A 15686-nucleotide genomic window follows, 5' to 3' on the forward strand; every position below is an offset into this window, starting at 1 on the left:
GAAACCTTTAATTTAGATAATTTAGATCTTGGACCTTACAGCTCCGGTACATCTTTTAGATCAGGTAAATTTCATGAAGTTGAAATTCGAATCCCTTTCTTTCTCACATGCTTTGCTATCTTACTCTCTCGCACTCTTCTTCTTCTTTTAAACATTATTCGAAATTCAATTTGGCTCAATCGAATTTAGTATGCGAAAGACTGAGATAATCATATGCAAAACATATGAGAAGGAAAGGGATTCGAATTTAGTCTTCATGAAATTTTCCTGATCTAAAATGTGTGCCGGAGCCATTAAGTTTGAGTTTGAAATTGAACTTAACAAAATCGTAATTATAAGGACAAATAATATTGCTAAGACAACATTTATTTGTCCTTAATTTTTCCTTCTACATCCTCCAGAGCACCTATTCCTCAATGACTGGTCAAGGAGGTTCCTTTCCTTTCCTTTCCTTCTCCCTTATCCCGTTCTTCCTTCCTTCTGTGTCCAATGAGTGGGGGCGACGGGCTATGCCCATCCAGCCCCTGCGCTTCCGGATGCAGCGCTCCCACGGCGGTTGGGTTCTGGAATTTGGGGGAAGGAACTGAAAATTTGCAATTATTAGTTGAAATTTAGGTTTAAAAAATTAGATAATATAAAACAAAATTGGACTAAATGATGAATATAAAAAGTACACACGTTATAATTTTAAAATCTAATCGAGATTAAGATTGATTCCCTTCTATGAGTTACCTTTGCATCACTCCATTCGATTTCCAATGTAAAATAGTTAATCGGTGCTGTATTTACCGTACTTACTTATTTTTAGAATAGTTATTATTTATTGTAAATTGTTTTGATTCAGCCAATGATTTAATATAAATTATTTTATTTTCTTATATTTTTTATTAATTTCTATGTTTTTATTTTTTGCATGGGCAAACGTCATGCATTGCAATTGTGTGTGCATTGCAAAAGTGAAATGGTCAATATCATTTTACCATAAAGAAAGGTTGCATTCTCTCGTTTGTTTGATTGTGACTTTTTTTGAAAAAGGTAATAAAATCAAAGCCGGTTTTGATAATGGATTAAAAAAAGAAAAAATGAAGAATAAGAAAAACAACTAATTATTTGTCAGGTATATGATACATTTAAAATAATATATTGTTATTTTATGTTTTCCTCCTTCTTTAACCCCTCCAATACAAATTTGACCATTACCCAGATATTAAAAAGGTGTCTTTATAAATAAAATGTATGATTATGAAATATTTACACCAAATTTGAAATTGAAATGTTCATCAAAATAAAAAACAAAAATTATATTTCCGTTAAATTTAAAATGTTTGTTATTTCATAAAATAACCAATAAATAATAATTATATATTAATAAATCCCATAAAATATTTAAGTCTCATCGAATTCCTTGATTGGCTAGAGCTTGAAAGAATTTAGATTTATAGTGTCCAAAACTCAAAAAAAAATTTCATGGAATTATACTTTTCTTATATTTTAAAATTTTTACTATTTTTCCATTTGTTTTTCATATAACTTATAAAGGTATTCTCATACATTACGCAAAATGATCAGTACTTTTTAGATTATTATTTTTTGGCACCAAAAATGTTTATTATATATTGCAATATATTTTTCAATATATATAAAATAATATCAATAATTTCAAAAAAAATGCTTATTGATATAATACTTCAGTTCAAGAAAATGAATAATATCAATAAAAGAAGATATAAACAAAATTTTACTATTCTCAACGCCTCTTTTGTATTAATGAAGTGATTAACTGTAAACTAGTTTTTTGGAACATGAAATTCCTCATGCCAAAACATAATAAGATACGAAAATATAATTTGCTGTGTGAAATTGGCGGGAAAAGTTCATGCACATGGCAGTGTACATAAAGATCTTCAATTGCATAAGAGGCCGAAGAAGTTTTGGTGGGAAAGCTTTTGGATGAAAGAATTGCAAAGGTTGGGAGAGCAGAAAAATATGTAGATAACAACAGAGAAATGCGTGCGTGATAAGAAAAAGCTCTCACGCCATTGCACGTTTATTTTGCTGTGCCAGATTCACTCAAAAAAAATTTCCCTAATTTGAAAAAATTTCACAAATTTTTTTTATTGTTATGTTTTTGGGTGGTTCATCTTATAGAGAGAAAATTCCAACAATCCAAGGAATGCCTTTTTCGGTGGTTAATGAAAGTGTTGTGCGATATTGCAATTGAAATACATTTTAGTCTTTTTAAATACTCAAAATCCAATAAACTTAAATTTGAATTGGACGGTTAATGGGTGTAAGTAAATGGTATCACCTTCTTCAGACATTATTATTGCATCTTTATTGGACGTTTTGAAAGTTTTTGCGGATTACCTAAGATCAATTTGGAATTTTTGAATTTATCTTTACGACATTCTCTAGAATATCTTGGCAAATGGTTAATGTGTCTGAATTGTAGAAATTATTGAGTCAATTTTTATTGCACTGGCTATATTTTACCATAAATACATGGGTTCAAGATATCTGCTTGACGAATAATTCACCAAAATAAAACACATTACAGATTACAATCTAAATGTATCGCCGTACTTTTACTCAACTTCACCTTAAAATTTTTTATACTCTCTTTCGCGATATGTAACAATTAGTTTGGTTGAAATATGTGTTTCCACATAGTGATACAGCGATTTAATAAAATAACAATTCTATTAATGTACCAGCAATCTCATGCAAGATAGTCATGAGAATGCAGACAAAAAGATTTACTAGATGCTGATGAAATGGTGAAAAAATGAGCTAAATCATTTAGAGAATAATTTTTTTCTCGCTAATTTATTTTAGAGCTTTTAATTGCTCTGGCGCAGAAAGTTTTTAATGTGCAGGTAAATGGTATATCGAAAGATTTTTTGAGGTAAGTGGAATGTGCTCCGTATAAGGAATAAAAATGGAACTTTGGGCGGGGTTTTCAAGGCCACAGACACAACTTTTTTGATCTCAGGCCCGAGCCAGATACAAGGCCCCTAAATTATGTACACATTTCATTGAATCTTTGGGGAGCACCCCGATAGCAAAGCCAGCACGCAATGTGCAAATAAATATTTGATCATATATTGGTTACGTGTAAAAAAAATGACAATAATTATTTTATGTTTAATAAATTACACCTAAAGTGTCCGCTAGCAGTCAGAGATACTTTTTATATTCCCCAAGACAAATCAAATTTGTTCATTACGGTGTTGATCGATGTCCTTGTCTTGAAATACTAGCCAACACTTTCTTGTTGCTGACGGACAGAGCAATTTTCATGTATTTTCTGAAAAGCATGTGGAGTATTTGGAATTGTAAAAAAAAATGTGCTGCATTTTTTCCGCACCACTTGAGAACACTCCTTAATGTCCATGAAGGTGAAGTGGCACCGAAATAGGATCTTCCTTCATATATGACGTATATTCAAGATCACGATAAGAGGTGTCGAATTCCAACAAAAAAGCTGACTGATTGAGATCAAGCGAGTGAACGCCCAAATTTGTTCTCTTGATATATTGATAGCCCATTCTTTGAGCACCTGATACAACCTATTCACACCAAATAAGTGCAATCTTGACAATCTTTCACCGCAATCAAACCTGTGATTTCCAAGATCCTTTTGTCGTCATATAATAGCTGATTTCCTGTGATTGTCGCAGAAATTGTATTGATTGATATTGATTCATCAGACTATTACTCAGTCAGGTTATTTATTGTCTGTCTTACAAAAGTGATTGTTCTCAAATGGACAGAAATTAATTAATTTATTCGATTCGAGTGTAGTAAGAGTAACAGACACATATTTCAAAATATACGGAAATTTGTGATAGTGATAATGTTAACGCATTTAGGGCAATGCCCCTGAAAGATATTGTTTTTCAAAGCATTCATTCAGTATTAGATAGACGTATATGCAAGTTTCTGCAGTTTTGTGAGATTTTGTAGTCTATATTGGTAGAAAATAATAATAAAAAAAACTTTTGGTATTAGAAATGATTTTCATAAAACCAAATTTTGGCGTACCTTTTTTTACAAGTTATAAAAGGCTTAATAATCCTTTTCTGTGAGGCTTTAGTGGTTTATGATCATTGAGAAATTTTTTTATACTAAGAGATTGAAGATTTTTTATAGAAATATGGCGATGATAATATCCTTTTTTTTATTACATTTTAAAACAAATTCTTGTTTTAAAAAGATTTTAATCATGGCGTATATAGTAATCATTAGAAAAAAATATCTGATTTGGATATTATAGATTATTAGACATATTTTTTCAATTTAATTCAATTCAATTTATTTTGATCTCATTTCGTATTTATACCCACCATTTACCATGCGAGCGTTGATTCCAGTCTCCAGGACTAAACAAGGGAAACGGCCCTTCACAGACTGTACTATATTATTTGTTACAATATTAATAAATATTTATTTTTTGATAACGGTATGTTTGCAACCCTATGATATTCAGCAATTCTAGCTCCTTTTTTTAGGAGAATATTTTTGTAAGGGAGACATATTTGCACACGAAAGTCTTTTCATGGAATTAAAAGTTATTCGTAGATATATTTCAGGAAAATATGGATAATTTCAAGAAAAATGTTCCTAAAGTTCTTCCGAAATTATTCTTTGGCACCAACAACTTACACTTAACTTTAAAAGCAAGTTTCATAAAATAATTCTTTACTTTTTTGTGTGTTTTTCTGGAACGCACACTAAGGACTCCGTATATACAATTAGTTTCTAATCACACGATAAAAGTTTTCATTTTATTGCTACGTCCTGCTCGATGACTTTAAAAAAAGAGATTAGTTTGTAAGGGAGCTACTAGGGGAAAGTACTCTCCCTTCGAACGTTCATGCCTTCGAATAATGTGAATTTTCTTTTGTTTTTCCTAATAAACTTACACATTTCTACTAAATATCAGTTAGTTTATTATTTCAATTTCAATTTATTTAATTTAAAACAGGACAAACTGTCCTCTGTACAAGATTGGCCCTATACAATAAAGTAAGGTAAATTAGGAGCCTGCAGAGGCCACATGACTCAGGATAAGCCCCCTCTTTCGCTCTCTGGGCAAAGTGTTCCAGAGTATGACACCCTCTACAAAAATGGAGTTGCGAAAATTACGACTCCCTGAACTGGGCACACGGAGACACGAAGACCTGGAGGATGAGCCAGCAACCACAAGCTCTGCGAGGTACCGCGGCTTACCAGAGTGGAAAGAAAGGAGATGAAATCCACCACACGGGTATCGAGACAACCGGGCAGTGGTAGACCGAGAATGGAGTCGGTAAAAGCTGAAATTATTATCATATTGATAATTAAGTGATAATCATGTGTAAGTCACTTAGATAAAATAAAAGAAATTCACATTTTTCGAAGGAATGAACGTTCGAAGGGAGAGTACTTTCCCCTATATGGAGCAGTCAGAGGGAGAATCTAAAAATTTTTCTTGTAAGCTTAAGTCATTACGTTGACTTTAAGCTGAATTTCATTCACTACGATTAAGTTATTTTCGAGAAATAAATTGTTATACTCATGGATTTTCAGAAGGATAACATTAATTTCCTAAGGATTGACAGTCCTTCTTTGCTTGGGTTGCAGTAATTTTTAAATGGCCTACGAAATAGATCCAATCTCATCTCTCGCGAATGATTAAACCATCTTCCAGACATTCCTGCCCATTATCCCTTGAAGAAATATAAGCATGATGCATATGGCTTTATCGAAATTTTGTAATGCGAGAGAATAGAATTAAGCCACAAGTTCGAGCATTTCGCAAAGTGTTGTTTACTTAAAAATAAAATAAACTTTTGTTGCAGTGTCAAGGGGTCCAATTTGTCGTCTTTACTTCATCGTTTAGCCTCTGAATTCCTTCTTGAAACGATTACTCAGATTTGACGGTGGTCCTTCTGTCTTTTTGCTGACCACGCTGAGTTGTTACATCATTGTAACGATGCAAAAAATGGGAAAACGGACCATGTTTATCGAAAATCACACCAGGATATTTAGTCATAAAATGTGTAATTGATTGAATTATGCAGATTTTGTTCGGCGGTGATTGAAGGTGGAGGTTTGGGTGAAAATGGCAAAACTAGATCAGTCGCTCGATCATCAAGTGAAGGCGAGATCGAGCAACAAAAGTCAATACACCATAATCGATCAACCATATCATCTACCATCTTTTGCACACACGACTTGAAAATCAATCGACAATGTGATGTATGATCTGGAAATGGTGCTTTAAACTTTCCAACACTTGGCGGTTTTGCTTGTCTCTTTTTCTAGTGATCTCTGGTAGAGGTGGCTTCTTTGTGGGAGCTACTGGGTTGAAGGTGAGACAACGGGAAGTGTGGCTTTTCTTTATGTTTTATTTTGGCTTTTCCCTGGGCCTTATGGTTTTGTGCTCACCGTCACGACAATTGTTTCACATTTTTGGTTTTATTGGGAAGAAAAAAAAAAGAGTTGAACCAGGGTGCATAAGAATTTTTGTGCATGGCTTATACATTTTCAGGATTAACAGTAGTTGGTATAGAAAAGTTCGGCATTTTAGTTATATCTGTTAAAGGTGGTATAAGAAAAACGCAGAAATTGCTTAATGTATTCTCTCACTCTTTTGTCCCCCACATTTGATAAATTGATTCCAAAGAGTGAACTCCCCACTTCTTAGGCACGAGGCCCCCAGATATTCGCCAAGAGAAAGGTATTATATACAACGGTGTTGTGCAGAAAGAAGTTCAGTGCGAGGGAAACTTGGGCCGTGTGTTTGATGTCGGCCACCATTGGATTAATACGAGTAGACAATAGCTCAAGCGATTTCTTGATTGGTTCTTTTGTGCTAATAATTCAGTGATCTTAATGTGATCTTTGCAATCTAGAGCTGAGATCCAGTGATTCATTTTAAAGACTTTGAGTGAAGCATTTACACTCATGGATGACTTGTAAACTGCACTGAAGGATTTATCAATCACTTCTTGCACTTTTAAGTACATTTTGTGATTATTGTTTTTTTTTTGTTCGAGTGATCTTATTTGATTGAATATCTCAAGCGAAGAGAAAAATAAATTGCCAGTGTTCAATAGATCTTGGATTATACCACGAACCCAGCAAGAACTCTATTGTTCGTGAAACAAAGGTGAAAATGATGGCATCAGGCAGACGGAAAATATACCAACTTGTTTTCCTCGGAATATCCCTATACCTACTTAATTCCCTACTCCTAGTGGAAGGTGTGAGAGTTCAAACGAAACGGGTAAAAGGTAAGTTTGGAATCTAGAGCAAACTCATAAGCATTTTTCTTCTGCTGGCTAAAGTGATTTTATAGTGACATAGAATGGGATTTAGAGTTTCTCTAATTGAGGCATTAAATAACTTTTTATGCCTCTATTCCAGTTTTGAGTAAAAGAGTAAAAGAATTCCGACTCGAAAGAAGTGTGTAGTATCTTAACTGTTCTTCATATCTTCCGTTCCGAGATTGCAAACGCATGTGGACATTTCTTTTTTTTAAATCTATTTTAGTGAATTTCTTGCTAGAGTTGCTAAAAATCCAACAGAAAAGTTAGTGCAAAAATGATCACAGCTTCTTGGACAACCGGTTTCTTAGTGTTAGAGTAGAAAGTTGAAGTTTAGCGCAACTGGAAACGTTCCATTTCTGTCAATCAGTTGATCAGTGTTTTTATCCACTCTTGTATTTTTCAATTAAGCACACTTCTAATTAGAGGACAAGCAATATTCTGCTCTTGCTTATTGCTGTGGTCTGCGAATAGAAATATGCGACATGAATGAATTCCTGAGAGCCGAACCATGAGTGGCAATAGCAAGGAGTAATTAGATTTTTCATCAAGGGTAATTTCATATTGCTTAATACAATTAATGAGTATATATGTATGTAAATATTTATTTATTAACTTATAAAGAGGTAGCATTACTACTGGCGTGAATTAAATCAATTAAATACAATTAACAAGTTGCTATATTAAAATTGTTAATCTGGCAAATGCATTTCACTTTTTTTTTTAATTTATCTCACAAAAATAAAACTCTGAACCAAATGTTGAGGCACATATTTTATTTTATATCACAGTGAAAATCACATTAAAATTAGAGAAATTGCCCATTAGACACTTTACGTTTTACTTGATTTTTTTTTTTTTTTTTTGTGAAAATATTGCTATTCTCCTAAAAGAAAAGACAATTAAGAAGACTTTATAGCCTGTACACAAGACACATGCGTGAGCATTACGTTAGGTTATCTGCATTTTCGTACAAACATAAATTGTTGGGTTAATTGAAATCAGCTTAAGAAGAGTCCTAAATGGCAGTTAAATGTAAAAAAAAAATAAAACCTAAAGAAGCTATAAAGAGAAGATTGTGTTGAAATTTAAAGTAAGTTGCTTGTAAATCAGGCATAGATGAAAGTTTTAAACGTTTATTTTGAGCTAATTAAAATTTTAGTCTTATGTGGCGAATGTCTGTCAATTTCACTTGCAATCATCGCCATGGGAGAGTCCAGTTTGAAAAATGAAACTGCACATGATGAAGGAATGGGAGATGATCCGCTGTGATAGAGGCATAATCGCCACAAGAGACACAACATATGATGAAATTTTTGCACGAGTTCGCAGACAGACGAACTCGCACGTCGAAAGAGAAATTCATTGGAAGTCACACATAAATTATGGGTGCGAACTATTTTTTCCAGTAAATTCTTTAGCAATCTCCACAAAGGATCATTAATTCAATATTGTGCATTGGAAATATTTGGTTACGAAAGAAATTCGTAGCGTTTTATTATAAACATGGATGAGATGAGTTGATAGGGCCAGTATAAAGCTATATAAGGTTAATTTGCTTTTGCACCAGAATCACTATTTTATCAATTTTCAAAATAAAATGAAAAGAATTTTAAGCCGGCTTAGTGTCCATGAAAGACAAGTTGAGCGGTATTTGATTTAAAGGAAACAAGTCGAGTGCATGCTGAAAAATCGAGAGGAAAGTGGAAGTATTTGCATATAATAAATTAAAATAGGGGCTAGATTGCAATGCTTCCGAAAAACGAAACTGTTTCCAGACCTCTACACATTCGGAAGCAATTTTCATCAAAAATTGCTTTTTTGAAGGAAATTATCTGCACAGCTGTAGGTGAAAACGCCAAAATTCTGTCAAAAATGCAATTTTTTACGAACCCTCCCAATATGTGTAAACGCCTTAACCCTTTAACCGTTTAAAGACGAGAAGTTCAAAATTTGTGGTCAGAAAAAATCACTGTTTCTTACTTCTTAGAGGAAAACATTATAAGGCTATAAGAATTTTTTTTGGGACACCGGTATCTCTATCGTCCTCAAAGAGTTAAGGACGAATGGAACAATATGGTGTTCCAAAAAAAAAAAATTTCGAACTATTTAGAAAACAAAATAACTTTTTATAGTCAAAAAAATTTGTGATACCGATGTTTCACTCGTTCTTAAAGGGTTAAGCCTAATTTTTAGAACTTAATCATAAGATTATCTTACGTCTTTGAGATTGATAATGCTAGACAGTACTTAATAACTACATGATTAGGGGAAACTGGGGCACCACCAAACACGGGGTACCACCAAACAGTAATTTTTAGTTCTAAACTACTTAGACTATATCGACCATTTCTTCAGTGGACAAGCATCCCTATAATATCTATGTATAAATTTCTATAAGTCTTGTCCTCTGAAGTCAAATATCTGATTAAAAACTCACAGTGTTTGGTGCTACCCCGTGTTTGGTGGTGCCCCAGTTTCCCCCACTTTTCACATAGTAAAATTCAATCGATCAAAAGTATGAATAATATTAATAATAATAATAATAATAAAAAGAAAATGATGATAAAAATAATAATAACATTAATAATATAACAGTAGTAATAATGTGTCTTATTCCCTAACGAAAAAAGGTTTTCAATAAAAAAAATCAATCAAATTATAAGTTCTATTAAATCATACTTTTTCCTTTTTAAAAATCGAAAGGAAAATAGAATTTCCTACTATAAAATTTAAATCTATAAAAACCTCTACATAATTGTATGACAATCTTGATCGGGAAATGGTGTTTTAGCATCTGTGAAACAAAGACAATCCTGAGAAAATGTATAAGAAAAAAGGTATAAAATACTATTCAGAAGGAACTTAAGACATATGACTTTAAATTAAAATCCAAGAACAAAATCGAAAAGCTTGATAGGGGAAATTATTTATAGTCACGGATGAGTTTAACTCTAAACGATGTTAAGTTTACCATCTAGGAGAGTTTTGGTTAATTGTAAATTAGTTAATACGAAACTCTAATGATCCTTAAACACGTTTCTAACTAAGCTATTTAATCGAGTTATAGTCTAAAACATATTAGTTGTCTTATATGACTTTTTTTTTATTAAACATGGAATTTAAACTTCATTTTTTTTAATAAGATCGCACTGCAATGTTAAATTCAACTTTTACTTGAAGACTTTCCTTACATTTTTCACATTTCAAAAAGAAAAAAAAAACGCTGCGAACTTTTAATCCGATCCAGATTATCATGCGAAGCATTAACTTGACACACGTCCACTATGCACTGGAATTGTTAAAGAGCAGCCAAGAAAGTGAGATCTCTGTTGAAACGACGATAGATAGAGATAAGAGGCACGATTGAAACATTAGCGGATATTTAATATAATCTCGAGGCAGCAAGCTTAAGTTATTTTTATGAGAAAACTTCTTTATATGGATTTTTGTACGTAATTTAGCACTCATGAAGTCGCCCCATTAATTGCATGAAATCTCAAGCGGTATAGCTATATAGTTAAGAGCTGTAAAATTCGGTCTTGGAATATAGAAAGATTCCAAGCTTACGGACATGGACAAACTGTTCGTGTGCTTGCCAATTCGTTTATGCGATTAATAGAGTGAAACATTTGGAATTGTTCTGTCCAAGGGCATCTTTTGAAATCAAACGACTTTACATTGCTGGACGCACTTGTGGTGCGGTGCGCCCAATCAAACAATCCTAGAGCAATCATAGAGCACAAAATCATTAGTATGAATTTGCTTGAGATCGTGAACAATAGAAGATCCTAATCTACATACATCTTGGACACTCTGGACTCCACAACTTGGCGACTAAATATCCCTCAAGAGAATTAAGAAAAAAAAAGAATTACTAGCGTAATTGTATGTGAAATTATGCACGATGTGAAATTGTCATATCGTGGGAGTACAAATAGCAATTCTGCAGACTCAAATCCACTTATTGCAGAGTATTTCAGAATCGGACTTACCGTCTAATACAGAAAACAAGAGAGTCGCTGGAGACTAAAGCAGAATGAATTGCATAAGATTATTGGCATACCGAAGGTGTTTTCCATCACGACTTACTTCACATACTTTATGTATTTACACACATTTTCTCAGGTCAACCATTTGGTTCTAACGTACTAAAAACTCTGCACTGTATTAAAATATTAAAATGTCAAGCGGATACTTCAACTCTGGGAGCACTATACCAATTTTAATTCTTATTCACACATACGGCTCATGTAATTACCCATATTTTGTATTAAATTTAACTATTTCGTAGTAATATATGGATTCACTCCCCCAATACACCATCTCAAGTGCCTCAGTGTAACAGCTGAATTTCTTTTACCCATTATAGTGAACAATATGCAGATATGCGAAATGCACCATTATCTCATAGTGAATATGGAGAATAGAGAGATAAAATTGATCGATTTGCCATATTTAAGGTTTTACACCTGAGGCTCTCGTTTTATGATCTTTAAACACTGTCCAACTTTGGTATTGCTTAGTTGCAACCCTTTTGTAGTGATATTACATAATGAAATGCAAAGTATTAGGTATTAAACTCAGAAAACCAATTTTGGTATACTTGCAATCATATAATGGCTATATTTTTTGGTAATGGAATTTTGTGAAAATGGAGAGATTTCTCAGACGTATCACATACATATAATGCAATCAAGAATTTTGAAAATTGCGTAAAAATAATTTTGCATAGGATTTAAGGGGCTATAATATATATATTCATCTTGTTCTTTCATCACTTGTATGACTTGTAACGTAATAAAAGGATGAAAACTTAAAAAAGCTTTATAGTGTATGCCCAAAAAAATGACATTGTTTTGTGTGAAAATGTGAGTAATTGTTATTCATTAACAGGAAACAATTAATTATTTCTTAATCGTACATAAGTTATCTAGATCTACAAGAGAATGAGTTAGATTTACTTTTAGTCGTTTCCCTGTCTAAGCGGTTTAGAGCATATATTTACATAATAAATGTAATTGTGACTAATGGCCTCTATACATTGGGAGCAATTTTTGTCAAAAATTGCTTTTTTGAAGGAAATTCCCTGCAGCGTTGTAGGGGGAAACGTCAAATTTCTGTCAAAAACGCAATTTTTGACGAAAATTGCTCCCAATGTGTAGACGCCTTAACACGTAATACTTATTTTAAGTAAATTCTCATTATTATTTTTATGTTTCTTGGACAAATAATTTCTAAATGGATTAAGACTATATTCTTTTAAAAAGTATATTTCATTTTTAGTTTAATCTTTTACTAATCTAAAATAAACATTTAGTAGTTTACACTTAAAGTATAAGTAAAAGTATACCTATATATTGATTTACTTTTTCTGAAATATAGCTTTTAAAATTTTTTTTTAGCTTTAGAGTATTTTTTTATCTTTTTGAAAAATTTGCGTAGGGTAAAGTGGTACAAGTTGGACAGTGGAACAAGTTGGACAATGGTACAATTTGGACAGGGCTTTTTGTCTTAATAAATTTAGTACTTCATTTTTATATGTATATTTTTAATGCTTTAGTTTTATAATTTGGTTCCTTGTGCTTAAAAACAAATTTTGTAGTGTATTTATCAAGAAAAAAGCCATGTCCAACTTGTACCGTCGAATTGTCCAACTTGTAACACTAATTCCAAATTATATCACTTTACCCTATTTGATGCTTAATATTTCATTTCTCCCTCTGTCATGGAACTACAGAAACACGGTTCAAATATATCAATTTGAAGTCTTCGGTTGTCGTTTTCTATAAATCCATATATCACAATTACCTATATAAATTATTTTATTGCGTGGGAAGTCCAGAAAGGGAATTCTATAGCAGTATGACAATGTCATATGACAAATTTTCGTGGTAAAATTCCGGAGAAGGACAACATTAAAGCTCAGTGTAGATCGAGTGGTCATTACAAGGTGTTCTATGAAGCTTTAAGTAACTGGTGTAAGTCGGATTTATGATTACTTTTTCCGGATTTACCATACAAAAAAATTCAAATTTGTCATATGACATTGTCATACAGTTACAGAATTCCCTTACAGGAGATAACGTTATTTTTGCCTTGACATGCAAAAAACTAAGTTTATTTTAGTGGCTTCTGAATCGTTTATAAATGATAATTTTATTTTATTTTGTTTCCTGGATTTCATTACCTTTTTGTTGCTAATATCACATTTTGCAATGACTTAAGAACAAAAAAAAATGTAAAATATAAAAAAAATATTTTTTATCTTGATATACTGAGTCATATTGACTATTTTGTATATTATTCGGTTTACTATTCAGTTTTAGGGGGAAGTACCCATGCTTCGTACGATCCAAAGCTTCGTAATGGTTAATTTTTTCCTGTTTATGAATAAATATGACTCTGCAATATACTTTAAAACTGGGAAATTTCCGCTGGTTTTTTAAAATATGGATGTGATAGTCACATTTATTGAGAAATATAGGAAACATTAAGTCATCACGAAGCTTGTGATCGTACCAGGGCACTTTCCTCTTTATTGTAATCGGGAAAAATATACCTTCGGGTGCTTTAATCTCTCAAAATTTGACAGTGGAGCCAGGGGACTCACTGTAAAAGAGCACCTTCTAAAAGCGTTGAATGATCTTGTGGATTGCACCATGGGACCCCCTATAAAAATAATACTAAAAAAAAACAAATAAAAATTCGTCGTACCTGCATTTGTTTCGTATTCGTATTTAATTTAAAGGACGGCAATACGTAAAACGACATCTCTTCCATCAGACGCTAATACAAAAGAAATGCAGATCCGATGGATGATTGTCGATGAAATCGATGAAATAATAAATCAATTAAAAAATAGTTTAAATATTATTTAAAATGTTTGCAAAGTTAATTCGAAGTGTTCACGCGCTTAGTGGAATTTTCTTCGCCTTTTTTCAATAGGTTTATTTAGTTTGAAGTATTACCATTTTTATGATTATTTTGTTAGAAATATTATCAATTTTTAAGATCGCAGAAATCTTAGGAAGTTTTAAATAAAACTTTGCGAAATGAATAGTTTATCTCGTCAACAAGCTCAAGACTGTCAATTTACTATTGAGTTTATGTATTTTTGCATAAAAATAACAAGAAATTTTCATGCTTCATCTCAATTTCAACACTACAAAATGACTAAGTATTCGATGGATAAACTTGTAATTTCTGTTGAATTCGAAATGAAAATGTTTTCACAGCTCGAAGTAATGTTTAATCGCTTTTATTACATTCCATCTGATTCATCTTTTTCGATCATCTGCTCTCACACCATCCTGTTTTTCCGGTTCCGGAATTGGCTCCGACCACGTCTCCGGTTCCGGCTTGGACTTCATTCGATGGTTTCCGCCACTAAAAGCTCACCTTTGTCCAATCTATGAGATTGAAAAGGCGATACCAGTGGTAGCTGGTCTTACTTGAGCTACAATTTGCAGAAATTTTTAGTTCATTGACAAAATGCTATTTCCTGCTCAAGTTTTCTAGGATCAGATAAAGCACAAGGTCATAAATATGGGACTGAAGCTTTGAAAAAAAATTGGAATAGAAGGAAGTCAGAAAATTATTTTACCTACTTTCTTTTCTTGCATTCCATCGCTGCAAAAAGCTCCAACTCAATTGGGATAGTGGCTAAAAAAAAGCCAGTTAATAGTTCGTTTTTTTTTTATTGATGAAATATTGTGGTAGTGCGACTGCGAGAAAAAGATGAAGGTGGTATTTTGAAAATAAATTGATTGTTCATAGCTAATCAATAGAACACAATTGTGGGCAAATAATTCAATTGGACGTATTGTTGGGGAAAGAGGCACGATCGAAAAACTCCCAATTGGGTTTAAGAAAGAAAAACCACATCCTAATTTTTGTATCTGCTGCACAATGAGGCTTTAGTTACATTTGTTTCTAAATATTTCATTGAATTCTTTTGTAGAATGTATGCCATATATTTTTTTTGTACATAATATCAAGTGAATTATATTGAATTTATTATGCGTTGTAAAAACCTTATACAGACTGGGTGACTGCCAACCAATTTCCTGACCTTGTTAGCAAATAATTTATAAATTACACTCTATACAACCAAATCGCGAAATTTAGCTTCCCCAAGCACCTTCGAAGGCGCATTTTTCCCCAACCTTTCCCCCATGTTTCATTGTCGAAAGAAAAGCTCAACACTACAGCGGCAAAAGTCACGTAGACAAGAAATTTTCTGCGGTTTAATTTACTAGCTTGATATGTATTTGTTTTTCCTTGCTATTGTAAATTAGTTTCAGTATTAATTTTATTTTGTGTGATTTTTTTTTATTATTGCACTTGAGGTGCTAAACAATTTTTTCCCCG

The 15686-nt window shown here is 32.5% G+C and overlaps 1 protein-coding gene across 1 annotated transcript in view; it reads left to right on the plus strand.

Moving 5' to 3' along the window:
* Positions 1-6755: 6755 nt before the first annotated feature.
* Positions 6756-15686, plus strand: part of LOC129807399 (uncharacterized) — a 51484-nt gene continuing 42553 nt past the window's right edge. Inside the window, exon 1 of the mRNA XM_055856635.1 lies at positions 6756-7280. Within this exon, the coding sequence (XP_055712610.1) occupies positions 7163-7280 (118 nt within the window). The 5' untranslated portion in view covers positions 6756-7162. The remainder of the gene's footprint in view (positions 7281-15686) is intronic.

Source organism: Phlebotomus papatasi, chromosome 1, assembly GCF_024763615.1.
Source record: "Phlebotomus papatasi isolate M1 chromosome 1, Ppap_2.1, whole genome shotgun sequence".
Lineage (NCBI taxonomy): Eukaryota > Metazoa > Arthropoda > Insecta > Diptera > Psychodidae > Phlebotomus > Phlebotomus papatasi.